The sequence below is a fragment of the Panthera tigris genome, chromosome F3 (assembly GCF_018350195.1).
Source record: "Panthera tigris isolate Pti1 chromosome F3, P.tigris_Pti1_mat1.1, whole genome shotgun sequence".
In the NCBI taxonomy this organism is placed as follows: domain Eukaryota; kingdom Metazoa; phylum Chordata; class Mammalia; order Carnivora; family Felidae; genus Panthera; species Panthera tigris.
Window position 1 is genome coordinate 12,658,568 of NC_056678.1, and position 15,332 is coordinate 12,673,899.

The 15,332-nt window shown below is 46.3% G+C and overlaps 1 protein-coding gene across 1 annotated transcript; it reads right to left on the reverse strand.

Moving 5' to 3' along the window:
* Positions 1-6,119: 6,119 nt before the first annotated feature.
* SELE (selectin E) lies at positions 6,120-14,665 on the reverse strand. The gene is made up of 13 exons (XM_007077053.3): positions 14,586-14,665; positions 14,182-14,264; positions 13,202-13,588; positions 12,745-12,852; positions 12,145-12,330; positions 11,009-11,194; positions 10,167-10,355; positions 9,858-10,046; positions 9,471-9,647; positions 8,853-8,963; positions 7,849-7,870; positions 7,671-7,743; positions 6,120-6,780 (listed from the first exon to the last, which is right to left on the reverse strand). The coding sequence occupies exons 2-12, from the start codon at positions 14,237-14,239 to the stop codon at positions 7,686-7,688; spliced, it is 1,671 nt and encodes a 556-aa protein (XP_007077115.3). The 5' UTR covers positions 14,240-14,264; positions 14,586-14,665; the 3' UTR covers positions 6,120-6,780; positions 7,671-7,685.
* Between the last annotated feature and the right edge of the window lie 667 nt (positions 14,666-15,332).

The following is a 15,332-nucleotide window of genomic DNA, read 5'->3' on the forward strand; positions in this document are numbered from 1 at the left end:
TTGTTCTCTGTATTTAAAAGTCTCTTATGGTTTGCCTCCCTCTCTGTTTTTTTCCTATTTTTTCTTCCCTTTTACGATGTCTGTTAAACTTCTGCTCACTGACAGGTTGACGTCTAATTCCTTCTCCCTCTTTCCTTGCTCGCCCCCTAGTGGAAGTCCTCATTAATGGCACCTCCTAAAGTTAAGCTCTCAAGAGAGCAAAGCAGCTCCACCTTTTTACCCTAAGGAGTTTGGGGCCCTAGAGTACTTTTGTGTTTTTTGTGTGTCACATGTGAAGGAACTAGACTTCATATGAAATTAGGACCTATATTATGGAGGGCAATGGAAAGTAAGAGTTATGACATAATCAGATTTGTATTTTTTAAAAGACATCAGTAACAACGGCAATAGCCATAGAGCTCAACCCTCCATATGTATCACCTTATTTAACCTTTAGGAAGGTTAAGTACTACTATTCACCAGCAGGCACTGTCGTCACCCCCATTTTAAAAGAGTCTCCGAGAGCTTAAGAAAGTTGGGCTTAGTCCCAAAGCTAGTAAGAGACACAGCTGGGGTTTGGACCCCAAGCCAGTTGGTTCTGATGCTCATGCTCTTGATTATTAGGCTGCACATCGTCTGCCAGGAGCTTGGAAGACAAGCTGAAGTGGGGACAAACCTGGAGCCAAGGAGCCCTGTGAAGTGCCAATATGCCTACTGTTATGCCCGAAGGAACGTCTAGACTTGTGTTTCTAAGTCTTCTTCAATTCTCCCTTGACCCTTGCCCAATCAGATTTTCAATCACAGTGCTTCCCTGAGACTGCTCCCACCAAGGTCCTCCCCTTCACTAAAGCCAGCACAACCGACCCTCTGTTCTCATCTTATTTCACCCGTCAGCCCCTGGTTTTCCTCCCACTTCACGGACTGTTCCTTCTCTGTTTCGTTTGTTGATATGCCCTCAGCTCTCCATTTTCCACACCTTTGCAGTGCTCCAGCTCACTGCTTTTTCTTCTTTTCTCCCTTCACTGATGTGGTGATCCAAGCCAGCCTCTTAACTTTGAAGAGCATCTAAATGGTGACGAGTCCCAAATTTGTATTTCCAGCCAGGACTGTTCCCAGCCCAATGCCCACTGGATATCTCCTTTTAGTTGTTGAAAAAGCCTGTCAGTTTTTACATGTGCCAAACCGAACTTCTGAATTCCTCTTCCCAAGCCTCTTGCCATCTCTCCAAATTATAAATCCATTCTTCCGGTTACTTTAGCCAAAGGCTTTGGAGTTAACTGAGCTCTCCCTCTTCTTCTGACCAATCATATCCAAGATGTTAGCAACTTTTATTGGCTTTACCATCAAAATATTCAATCGCTTCCATTCTATGATTCATTGAGACCAGCATCATCTCTCATCTATGTTATTGCAAAAGCCCCCCACATCAAGACTCCATGTTTCTACCCTTTTCCTCTTATGGCCTGTTTTCAACAGAACAATTTAAGTGATTCAGTTAAAATGCATATCATTCAGGGTCCCAGCCAGAAACAGAATTCGCCCCTGGTGAGTGAAGCCTTCACCTGCTGAAGAGCCTTTAGTAGAGAGACCACTTACGTAGGCTGGGCAAGACTAAGAAAATAAACAAGAGAAAATGAGGCATCCAGGGACTGGAAGTAGCAGGAAGCGGCTGTATCCCTGGGACTGAAGATTCAAGGGAGGAGACAGTGTTATCAGAACCCAATGAGAGTTGCAACCCTCCAGGAAAGGCTGCCCATCAGGAGCTGTAGTGGAGGAGAGATGCAACTGCTTCTAGAGAGAATACCCAAGCAGGGAAAGGCTGAGTAAGACATACGCTGACCACTCTCTCCTCTTTCTCTTTGATCTCTTATTAGTCAAACCAATCAGGCACCAGCCCACCAGTGATGCAGTCTGCAGGAACCAGCCTCCTGGGACATAGGGCAGGGAGGCCTGAGAATGCATGGATGGTGAGGGAGGGTAGCCGAGGGAAAGAAGATACCCAGCACGAGAGAATACAAGTCAGACCATTGTTCTGCTCAAACCCCTCCGGCCGTTTTCCAGCCTACTCAGAGTAAAATCTAAAGTTCTCACATTGGCTCACAAACTCTTACATTGGTCAGGTGCCTGCTTCCTAATCATTTTTGTCCTCTGGGGTTCCATTCTTTTTTGGAAGCTCAGCTAGTCATTTAAACAGGTTATTATAATCCACCTGGAAATGCAAAAGATCAGAGCAGTAGAGTTTTCAGAATATCAATCCTCTACATTTTCAGAAGCAGAAGGTCCAGCATTCAATAAATGTCAATTGAGCCAATGGATGAATAAATGGATAAGCGAACCCCTTTGGGGTCATAAGCTACAAGTGTCTTTTTCTTTTACTAAGAAAAGACTTTATATCTCCTTTCTTTTTTTTCCAGTCTTACTCTTTTGTTGGATGTCTTTGTTGTTCTACGCTTTGTTGGACATTTTTGTTCTTCTTTGAAAACCATGTACCAATCCAGGGTTTTCTTCAGAAAGTCAGTTTAGGTCATCTGGCACCCAGACACAACTACCTTTAGGCTCCAGATTTCGACTATGTCTACATGGTGTACCAGAATTCCGGGCCCTTGATGGAGAGAAGAAACCTCGGGTCCATCCAACGTTGGTTTCTGAAGTATAGGGAGAGTTATTTAGTGAAATGGTCAGATAAAAAATGCAATTTATTCATTCTCCTATACATTTAAATTCTGACCTTATATCAAGTTAGATTTCTAGAGAACTCAGACCACATCACCGTGCCCCTCACCAAGTTCCTCTCACTGAGTGCATCCGTGCTGTGGTTTTGGCGTTTATCAAAGCATTTTTCAAATGGATGCTTCTGAGTCCTATGAATGGATTTTGTGTTTGTTGAAAACATTTTTCTTGAGAATACAATGAGAAGTTTGGCTTAAATTGAGTGCGCATTCATCTATACTATGGGATGTAATTCAGTCACAAAATGGAACAAAGTACAAATACAGGTTATGATGAGGATGTACCTTGAATGCATTATGCTTAGTGAAAGATGCCAGATACAAAAGGCCAGATATTGTGTGATCTCATTCATATGAAATATCTAGAATAGGTAAATCAATAGAGGCAGAAAGCAAACTGGTGGTTGCCAGGGACGGGGAGGGGAGGGAGTAATGGGGACCGACTGCTTAATGGGTACAAGATTTCCTTTTGATGAGAGTATCTTTAACAAGATAGAGGTGGTGACTGCACAACTTTATGAACGCACTAGATATCACTCTAGATTGTACACTTTAAAATGGTTGCTTTTATGTTATATAAACTTCACCTCAATAACAATTTTAAAAATGGTGCACCTTCAATCTGAAGAGATGTGGGGTAGGCAAGGTCACAGGACATGTTAGCGGTCACTTGAAGGGAGGCCGGGGGAGGGGGTGGAGAATAGTAGTCTTTCAGTTATTCTGTGCTCCCCAAAGGGCAGAACTAGAGTGAGTAGGTGAGCATTATAAGCCATCAAAAAACACTGGAGAGATTGAAACCAATGCTGGGGGACTATTTGCCCACCATGAGATGGCTGAAGGAAAACTCACTGAGTGCCATTGAAAGCAGAAGCCCTACGCCCATAAAAGGAAGTGCCCTTCCCTTGTGCCTACACCCCCATCACAGATGCCTGCAACCGACCCAGGCTGTGTTCACTGCAGTTTCCAACATGAGTTTATCGTGGGTAGAAGGAAAGCACAGTCTCACACAACAACCAGTAACCCCACGACTGGGGGCCTAGATCTCCAATAACATCCTCCCCCACTCAGCTTCAACTACCCTCTTCCCTGGACACAGCGTCAACTTTGACATCACCCAAAACGGTGTCACCTCTACAATCACGTACTCCCGCATCCCACTCTTTAATCGTGGCCACCTATTCTTGTAACTCTGGTGCTCAAGTATCTCACTGCGACACTTCTTCATCCTACCTCACTGAACCTTCAGGCCATTAACTAGTTCCTCTATTTCTTCTTCATTTCCATTCTGTTCCGTCCTGTTGCCAAACATATCTTGTCTCCCTAACAGGGTTTTAAACCTTGCCTTCTGAGACAACTCATTCCCTTTGAGAAAAGGGGTCCTGCTCCTTATCATGAGCCCAAATCTGTATTTGTTCAGATACAAATTACGCTTTAAAACATATTTGCTGAGTACCGCGTATCGGAAATCTGCTACATTCTAAGAACACAGCAATGAACATAGGCATTCCATGTCTAAAGAGGCATGGTGTAAAGTGAGGCTGGGAGACAGGAAAAGACTAGATTTTGTATGACTTGTGGGCTGTTGTCAGTGACTTGGGTCCACAGTCCCTCCCAGCAGCCGATTCAGAGACTGGAGACCAACGAGTTCGTGGGGATTTTATCATGTAATCCAGGGATGGTGACAAGGGTCTGTTCCGAGTCTGTCCGTGGGAATAGAACACGGCTGGTTACGGGTTATGAAAAGAAGTGTTGATAGGATTTGGTACCATTGGGAGATTAGGGAGAAGAACAAAATCTCCTGGATTATAGCCACAACTCTCTTGCAGTGATGTTTGTACCCTCTTATGAAGGCACCAAAACTACCGGACCGTCCACTGAAAAAAGGGTGAATGTTATGGCATGTGAATTTTATCCAAATAAAATTGAATTTTTAAGAAAGAACGTACACACAGCACTAAACATAAACACATTTATTATCAAACTTTGCGCTGGCCACATCACATACAAAATAGGTATGGCATAAGCTTAAATAAATACATACTTTAAAAAACTGTAAAATATTTTGAATCATAATTTAAAATGCTTTTCAAAACCCGTTTTAAAAACCGTTTAAAACACGGACCGTATTTACATTTCACACAGCTGTTTACATCACAGTATAAATATTTACAACATTCGAACAATTTCAGAGAAAATAATAATTCATTCTCTAGGTAGTCTGCTTGCAGTAGATGTTTATTTCTCTCTCCCTTATTTTCCAGAGTTCTTTTGCCCCTTAAAATTCTCTACCGTTCTGACACTTAGCATACCTCCCTGGTTACTTATGGCTTTGCCTTTACCAACACGCAGCCCGCATTTGTCAGAAACTTTGATTTTCAACACATGCTAAGTTAATGTACGTGTGGGAGAGTTTTGATTCTCACGTAACTTGCAAGACGGAGCGAGAAGCTTGGGCAATGGACTGGCCAAGAATTTCTCACTGCCAACGATCAGTGGGGATCCCTGAGGAATTTTAAACTCCCTGATAAATAAATACATATGCTCATTCATACTGACTTTCCTCTCTTCACGAACACTCTTAACAAACAGAATAACACAATTAGGGAATAAATATTATAAGTCTCCACTTTTCAAAAAACCCACCAGACAAATCTTTTACAAGGTGAGTCCCTATCATGGATTTAACATCTAATGTAATATATGAGAATTATATGTGGACACGTCACCCCTGACAAACGTCTTTGGAGAAATGCTAAAGCACATCTGTGTGACTACACGTTTTTGTCAACAGAGACATTCAAAGAGTTGTACCTTTGTCTGCATTTCTGCTTTTAGCAAATCGGAACATTTGGCCCCGTGGAAGCTTTTCATCACAGAAAACCACCTACCTCTGGAAAAAGAGCTGACAGTGTATAAGCGCGTGCCATTCAGATTCTACTGTGCTGATACTAATGTTTTGAAAAGCAACGGGAACAAAAAATTTAGAACTTCACCCTGGTTAACATTATAAACAGTATTTGCCCTTTTTTGAAATAAAGTTACTACAGATGGGACATTAGAAACTGTGACTGAACAAAGATCTAGGATAAGTCACTTCTACCCTATTGCAGTCCTAATGTGTACATAGTTTAGAGTCTCTAAAACACATACACTGAATTAAGAATTAGGGAAGAGGGGCGCCTGGGTGGCGCAGTCGGTTAAGCGTCCGACTTCAGCCAGGTCACGATCTCGCGGTCCGTGAGTTCGAGCCCCGCGTCAGGCTCTGGGCTGATGGCTCGGAGCCTGGAGCCTGTTTCCGATTCTGTGTCTCCCTCTCTCTGCCCCTCCCCCGTTCATGCTCTCTCTCTGTCCCAAAAATAAAAAATAAAAAACGTTGAAAAAAAAAAAAAAAAAAAAAAAAAGAATTAGGGAAGATTGTCCTGTCGTCAATGCAAATAAAGAGAGCACAATCCCTCACGGCACTTTAAAAAGCAGTGAATCCCACAGGGAGAAAAGTGATTAAGACTGTCCTTTAGTCATCCTCGCACAGAGCATTAAGTAGGATTTCCCCATGCACTCGCCTGGGGGCATTACAAAACTGTCATTTGTTTTCACGTTGGTGATAGAATATCTTTGGCCAAGCGGTTTCCCCTAAACTCTGGACAATATTTCAGCCCCATGACAGCAACCATGTAACCGGCAGAGACACCGTGAGGGGCAAAAGAAAGAAGCAAGGCCACAAAATCCTGTGGTTCTCCACCGAGATCTCACAGTGAGCGGGGCGGAGAGATAGAACAGGAATTCTTGAGATCGTGGAGCCTGGGTCCCTTCACATTTGCCTGGAAGAGAATATGCTTTCCCTCCATCGGCCAGTACTTTCCAGACACAGAGAACAGCAAAGAGAAGGCTGACTCGCTGATGGCGGACTGGCCTTGCTCACTGGAGTTTGGACGGGTGAAGTCCTCGTGGGTGCCTCGCTCCCAGCTTAAAGGCAGCAGGTGTGGGAGGTGAGGAGGGCCAGAGACCAGAGGAGTGCTCTCTGTCCTTGCCATCTTCAGGGTATGGCTCTAGTTCCCTGGAGGAAACTGTGTTCCTGCGAACAGAGAGAGCATGGCATCAGGACGCTTAATATTCTGTATTCGTAGCAACAACAAAATTCACCGTCCACCACGGACCACCGTGTTCACTATCACGGGGGAGTCCACCTATGAACCTCGAAGCCCTATTCAGTTAGGGCAGCGAAACTATTCTATATGATACTCTAATGGCAGATAGAAGTCATTACACACTTGTCAAAACCTGTAAAATATACAAAGCCAAGAGAGAACACTGATATAAAGGGTGAACTTTAGCTAATAATAACGTATCAATATTGGCCTATCAATTGTAACAAAATGCCACACTAATACAGGATGTTGATAACAAAGGAAATTGGAGGGTGAGGGAGTATGTTGGGAGTCCAGTTTCTGCTAATTTTTTTTGTGAACCTAAAACTGCCTTAAAAAATAAAGACTATTAATTAACAAAATCTATTCGGGGCGGGGGGGTGGTGAGGGGGACTTGACCCTTCACAATTCTCACAAAGCAGAGCACAGATTCTAGAACCAGACTGCCTAGGTTTGAATTCTGGCTGTCACTCACTAGCTTTGAGATTTTAGGCAAGTTATTTAACTTGTCTGTCTCTCGTGTTCTACATCTGTATAACAGGAAATACAGCAACAAGTCTCTATCTCCTAGAATTCCCAACTCAGAACAGTTTCTGGAAGATACCAAGTGCCACATAAAGGTTAGCTGTCATCATTTTTATTAATAACTTTCACAAGTGAAGTGACTCAATAAAGCCCAGATCCTTGTTCCTGTCCTTCTACAAAGAAATGAAACAGTTTTCCATCCAACACCGTGAAGGTGGTGACTTTCCCCCCAGAAACTGGCAGGTTTGGAGGATATGCTCTCTCAAAATCATATATGGTTTTCAAGTCTTACCTGATTCCTTTGGACTTAAAGGGACTCAGAAGGCATCTGGTAGGATCCATCTGATTGGAGGCTTTGGCAGCTGCTGTGGAGTGCATAAAAACACTAAGTAAAGCACCGTTTTCCGACATGAACAGGGAAAAATGTGTAGAATGTTCAAAGGCATGCTTTGGACAAGAATGCAACTTACCTGGCAGGAACAAATTTCTTTGCTGCAAGAAAAAGAAAACCGTTAAGTTGGACTAAAAGACTCTCAGGGCCGTATTAAATTCAGAAACAATATGACTCTATCCTCCAGGGACTGCAAACCCAATGCCTTCAGGGCCCCTGTAATAATCAGAGTGCAAACACAGCTTGGGGGCAGCGGGTGTGAAATGCACACTCATCCTAGGGGCCCAGCAGCTTTCTAATGCTGGCCAATAGCTACCCGCTCAGCTTGCCAAGTTCATCTGCCCGTTTTTCATGAGAAGTCCCAAATCTAGATTTTACGTGAAAGTTCCTATTTTATAAATGTCAGAACTTAATTTTTAAAAATGTCAAATATTCTGTAGAGCCAAACTGTGAGTGTGGCTACACACGTTGGCGTATTCCCTAGGAGATTTCCCACATTGAAGCCTGTATTCCAAATAAATGTTTTGGAGCCGTTTTAGCCACTTCCTGGGAGCACCCATCATGGCAGGCTCACTGCACCCACTCCGAGGGGAACCACAGAATTCCATGTGAATGGCACCCCCTGGAGTTGTCTGCTGTGACCACAACGAACATTTTTATTTCCTAAAACCCCTCCCCACTTCAAGCTGTACTGTAAACTCTTTCCCTAGGACCACTGCTCAATTACACTGCAGTTTATTAGTGTTTTGTAACTAGAGTCTAATTACTGCCGAGACGTGCAAGAGAGGGGACACCGGCGTGGCTCGATCGGTTAAATGTCTGACTCTTGATTTCAGCTCGGGTCATGACCTCACAGTTTGCGAGTTCGAGCCCTACATCAGGCTCCATGCTCGGGATTCTCTCTCCGTCTCCCCTCTCTCTCTGCCCCCCTCCCCTGCTTGTGCTCTCTTTCTCTCAAAATAAATAAATAAACATTAAAGAAAATTTTAGAAACGTGCAAGAGAGAACATGACTCACCAATGAGGAAAAAAAAAGACATTTTTCAAAAAAACATTTTTGGAGTACGTTCCCAAGCTCCCTTACCTCTCTTCCGCAGGCGTTTCAGAAGCCAGAGGACAAATGATGCTACCGTCATGAGGGAGGTCCCAGCGGCGGTGAGTCCAACAGCCAAGGGAATGCTGGACTCAGTGGGAGCTAGGGAGACAGAGGAGGGAAGAACTTTCACGAGAAGGAACTGAACGTAAAGTCTTCTGTGCCCTTTTCTTGGCACATGGATAAGCCGTCTACTTCAATGCACGAGGGAGAGACAGGGCACTACAGGCCTCTGAGATTGACCCAAGCCACCTGCGCGGGCCTGTCTCCGGCCACGGCCAGGAGTGCCCTCACCTGCCAGGCTTGAAGAACAGAACCCACTGCGCCTGGGTCCCTACTGCGCTCTCTTCTACACGCGCTCTCTTCTCCCTCCCTTGCTCTCCTTTCCCCCCTACTTTTACCTCTGGCTCCCCTTTTCGCCCTCGTCGCAGTTCTACCTATTCCGCCCACGTGTCACCTCCTCGGTTCTCCCTCTATGCCCATAAAATGAAATGGTCACCAGCTTTTTCACCTTGGCAACCCCCCTGGCCTGAACGTAATGAATGGTTCCTGGCTTTCCCCTTCTTCCGTCTAGTCCCCCCAGGCAACCCGCACCAACTAATGCTTCACCTTCGCAGGTAGGCAGCGTCCCGGACCAGTGTCCCGTGGCATCGCACGTCAGAGCTGCGGAGCCATTGAGGGTCCACCCCTCAGGACACGCAAACGCACACACAGCGCCAAACGCGGGCTCCCCGTCACAGCTCACGTTCATTTTTCCCGACGCTGCCAGTCCCGAACATCGTACGGCTGCAAACGAGAGGCACACGCGCGGCGGTTAATAAAGATCTACTGGAAAACGTCTAACCCTGATTGAAAAGCCATCAGCAGTCGTAACTTAGACGCACTCCTTGGTTTTCAGCTCGTAGCAAGTTAGGATCAAGGCCCGTGGGGCAATCGAGGTTCAGATACATGTGAAGTTTTTGACCTAGGCTCCTTAAGGTCTAAATTCAGTCCTACCTTGGCAGGAGGGGACTTCCTGCGTCCACCGGCCCTGAGATGTGCACTCGACTTGAGCTGACCCACGCAATTTGAAGCCTTCTTCACAGCTGAAGGCGCAGGAGGACTTGTAGGTGAACTCTCCAGCGGGGGAATGGGTACATGTCACAGAGCCGCGCTGGGGCTGCCGGACGGCATCACACTTCACAGCTGGAACACACGAGCCAGCACATTATTAGAAAGTTGTATCGGGCAGCGGAAGGTTTCGCACGTAGTCACGTCTCCAGCCCTCCCATGGTTTTTGTGTTAAAATAAAGACAAAAACTGTACCTTCACACGTGGGCTCCTCACTGTCCCATTCGCCTGTAGGGCCACACTGGAGCTTTTTGGATCCCTTCAAGACAAATCCCTGTTCGCAGAAGAACTCACAGCTGGACCCCTTTTGGAAACTTCCAGAAGCAGCAGGAAGACAACTCACGTAGCCTCTCTCTGGGCGGGACAAGGCTTTGCACTGAAAAGCTGAGACACCAAAATCATGGTCAGAAAACATTGCGGAGGAACTGGAGGGCCCTTGGTGTTTGATGAATGAACCCAGTTCATCATAGACGAAGCAACACTCAGAGGTCTCAAGGCTCTTCATGACTCCCTGGACAACTGGGAAGATGCCTGTGTTTTCTCCGAACGCCAGTCCCTTCACGGACAATGGCATTCAGTAAAAGGAGGCCTTTCACGGAACCAGTGGTTCCTGAGCACTGCTCTGACACTCGAAGGAGTTACCGTCAGGACGAAAAGGTTATGTAATCAGAAAGCAACTGATGGGTCCTGGATGCTTACAGATGATGCCAAAATGCAAAGAAGGTAAGAAGGTAGCGCATGAAATGTGTCTGCTTTGCAGCTTGATTCGGGTCTCGTGGCTTCGTGCCACTGGAAGTCATTCTGTGCTGTATCTGGCTACAAGAATACCAGTACCCGACAGCGAAAACTGCTTGCTTTCCATATTGTTGCTCTTGCTTTAAAGTGAATTAAGTTTTAGTGCTTATCCGGGTATTAAGTGCGTCTCTACGTATGACGCCGTCCTTGACACATTCTCATCCCTGCCAGTTATGGGCAATTTCAAGTACAGGTTGAGAAAAAGAATGTTTATGGTCAATCTTGATGTGGAGCGACTCTACCTTTACACGTTGGCTTCTCATCGTCCCATTTCCCGGATGAGGTACACTGGAGGCTCTGGGATCCCATTAGTTCAAATCCTTCTTCACACGCAAAGGCACAAGTCGTGTTCCATGGGAAGTTTCCAGAGCTTTGGGAACAGTCCATGACTCCGTTGGCAGGATTTGTCAGAGCATCGCACTCGACCACTGGGGATTTGAAAGACACCATGAAATTTACAGATATGTTCGCTGCCTATTGAATTGGAGTTTATAACAGGGCGAGGAAGCAGCCTTCAAACGGCAGATCCCAAAGTCCTAAGATAAGTCTTGGGGACACGCGCGCACACAGTAAAACTTTGATGCTTTTTTATTAATACTTTCATCTTCTCTGATTGATTTATACTCTGACTATGCTGAGTGGTTTCTGGTCTACTTTACGATGTCCCTGATCTATGTTATGTAAGGCGAAAACGAAGAAAAAAACCCAGATTCTAGATCATGATTTATGTCCTGTTATGTCCTGACATACACAGGACATTCATTTATGTCAGCCCAGCGGGACCTGGAAGCCAAAAGCTTCCGTCTCTGGCCTAGAAAGATAAGACTGAGAGAGAGGGGTGCCTGGGTGGCTTAGTCAAGCCTCCGGCTCTTGATTTCAGCTCAGGTCATGATCCGGAGGCCTGAGATTGAGCCCTCCATTGGACTCTGTGCTGGGCACGGAGACTCCTTGAGATTCTCTCCCTCCCTCTCTCTCTATCTCTCTTAAAAGATTAAAAAGACTGAAGAGAAAAATAGATATGGGGGCTGCTTGACTACCATGGTCTTAAATCCATCTCCACTGCATGAGAGAGATTAAGCAGGAGAAGACAAGTCATTACGATTTCTCAAGTGGGTTCTGCTGTTATGGGCACTCGCTTACAAGTCACCAGAGCCGGAGAAGCATCCACTGCAAACATGGGATATAAACCTTTCTCAAACCAAGCAGGCACCCTATTGGCCATACATATTGGCTAAGGGAAGTCCTACTAAAAACAACCGAAAGAACTTTCCCTGGAGTTTTGGAAACGTTGTGACGTTGGATCCAAAACAAAATGAAACAAAACAAGGCAGTGAAGGATGAGTTTGAGAATGTTCTGGGCATTCGGAGAGAGATTTACCATTGCAGGCAGGAGCGGGGGCGTTCCATTCTCCCGTGGACGTGCACCGCGTGGCCTCTGTGCTGCTTGGGAGGTAGCCCTTTTCGCAGCTGACAGAGCAAAAAGAATTGTAGCTGAAGGTCCCCAGAGGGTGGGTGCAAACCAGGCTTCCGTGCTCGGGGGCTTCCCGCGCTTGACAGGTCACCGCTGAAAGGAGAAACCACATCAGTGTTGCTCTCTGTCATCTTGCGTGAAGTGAGAAAACCCTGGAAGGTATAACTACTGTTTACGCTTCCTATGTGCCAGGCACTATGCATTCATTCCAATCAGCCTCACCATGGAAGCTGATACCATTATGAGCCTCCTTTTTGCAATGACACAGCTGGGACTCGGGGGGTTTTAACTACCTGGTCCAGGTGCCCTAAGTCAGAGTGGTAAATCTGGGCTTTGAAGCTGGTTGGGGGTGGGGTCTGACTTTGACTTCACGACCTCGGCTCTTGACCGCCACAGGGCACCATGTGGCCCAGGGAAGGGAAGACAGGCAGACCCGACGCCAGAGCCAGCTGTGACGCGGGATGGCGCTACCAACTCAAGCGAAGGCAAAGGCGACGCGACGCTTACCTTGCTCGCACCTGAGTCCCTTGAAGCCGGGGTAGCACTCGCACGTGTAGTTGTTGACGGTCTCCACACACTCGCCGTGGCCACTGCAGGATGTAGGGGTACAGGCAGCTGCAGGAAACACAATCCGTGGGGAGGAAGATCATTACTGTGCTTAGAATGCGTTCCTTCGCATCATGAGTGTGCCACAGAGATCATTGGCAACGTCGCCAGGGACGCGGACTGCCAGAGATCTTAACTGAAGTGCTTCACCCAATGCCAAAGCCGAGCTTTAAGCTCAACGAGGTTGGACCTTGATTGCTAATGTCAAAGAAGTAATCTCCCAAACGATGTTTTAAAGCCCTGTAGTTTAGAATGTAAAATTACCATAGCGGAGACCAATTCTTGCACACTGTCCGCACCTTGTCAAGACGCCCCTCCACCCTGAAACTGCCTCCCAGGGCTGCCCCGAGCCCCGTACCTGTGTAGCACAAGGCAAGCTTCTTTTTGCTACATCTCTCGTCATTCCACTTGCCCGCGTCCTTGTCTCTCTTGATGTAGATCTCCACACAGTCCTCATTGCTTTGCTTATTGTTCGGTTCACCAGGAGCCCAGTTCTTGGCTTCTTCGGTCAGAGGCTTCTGGGTCCCTATCCAGGTCCACGTATCGTTGACCTTTCTGATTCCGATCCAGTAGTAAGTTGGCGAGTAGCTCAAGATGGAGTTCAGGTGCTTAATCTCTTCCTGGTTTTGAATCGCGACCAGATGTGTGTACCGTTGCTGGCAATACGCACTAGCTTCGTCGAAGGTCATGATTTCTGTGGAGGCGTTGTAAGACCAGGCTCTGCTCCCTTTAAGCAGGAGAAGCACTAAAGAGGAAAGCGTGAAAGGCATGGAACGTTTAGTCCTGCTGTGGTCTGACTCTTTTAACTGGGCTTTGCACTCTTATTTTCATCATGCGGTAGCCTTGGGGATGACTCAAGTTTTTTTCCTCTTTTCCAAAGTAAGAAAGGGGAGAGATGGAGAAACTGCCATTCACTGTGCATATCTTTGGGGACTGAGCCCCCCGCTTGATGCTCTCCCTGCACTTGCCCACCACCATCTACCAGTATATCCACTACAGTAGAATAATAATCAGAATAACTGAGCTTTCCTGAGTACTGAATATGCACCACCAAGCACTGTCCGAGGTCCTCTCCATGCTGCTGGAGCCTCACAATGCCTCTGGGAAGCAGGCCATTTATGATCAGCACTTGACACATTGGGAGGCACTAAGGGGTAAAGTAAATTGCCCTTAGCCCGGGGCAGAACACCCTGGGCAGAGAGACCGGGATGCTGCAAAACACCCTACAATGCACAGCCCCCCCCCCCCCCGCCCCGCCACGGGGAGAAATTGTCCTGTCCAAACTGCCAATAATGTCAAGGATGAGAAACCTTGGTCTAACGAATGACATTGACTTACCAAGAGTGAGAGCAGGGAGAAGTCGTGAAGCAGTCATGACTTCCAGGGTTCTTGTCATCAAATATGAGTCTTGAAATGCCTTGCTGGGGGAAAAAGTACAACATTCATTACAGAAAGAAATTTTAGGTAGCCAGTCACTGAGCTCATTCTACAATGATGTTTTCAGCAGCAGCAGCAGCAGCAGATTTTAGGTAAAAGATAACAGCGCTCCCATCTTTGTTTCAAAGATCATGGGAATGAATGCCTACACAAGTTAAGATTTTCATCGTTTAGGTGCAAGAGAAAAGCCAGATCTTAACGAAGTCTGAATACAACAAGAACCTGCCCAGGCCGTTTATCCAAAGGCTCTCTGCCTATCTGTTCATATGGATAATCTTGTTTCATGGCCCTTACGCTGCACTTACTGTTTTGTGAGGCGGTGGCGTCCGCGTCTGACTCCTCGTGTCGCTGGCTGCTTCTGTCTTGTGCCACTTGGCAGTTCTGGGTGAAGTCAGCCAAGAACAGCAGAGCACTGCTCGTGCGGCAGCCCCTTTATAGGGGCGCTGGCTTCCTGTGAGTAATAGGAGGATGTATCCAAGCCCAGGAGACAGGAATTCCCCAGTAGCATCCAAAAAGTTTCCCGGGAATGTCCATAACGCCAAAAAATTACAGTGATGTCAGAAACCCTGGGCCGCCAAGCTAATTCGCCTCTGTTCATACCATTTTTAAAACATTTTTTTAACGTGTATTTATTTTTGAGAGAGGGAGAGGAAGCATGAGTGGGGGAGGGCCAGAGAGAGAGGGAGACACAGAATCCGAAGCAGGCTCCAGGCTCCGAGCAGTCAGCACAGAGCCCAATGCGGGGCTCGAACCCGTGAGCCGTGAGATCATGACCTGAGCCAACTCGGAGGCATAACCAACTGAGCCACCCAGACGCCCCTCATGCTTTTTTATTTTACGTGAATCCTATTAATATGACACAAATGGGGGGGAATTAATTCTAATAACATAAACTGATGTCTTTAAAAAGTTTAAAAACTTTGCTAATCAGCAGCATCTCTCGTGTAATTGTGGTAGTAACCAGGATTTCATGAATGCAGGCAAACTCAGACTTAGTTTTATGATCTGTGGACCACTATTCTTAATTTTCTCACGTGTGGCTGTCAGTAGTG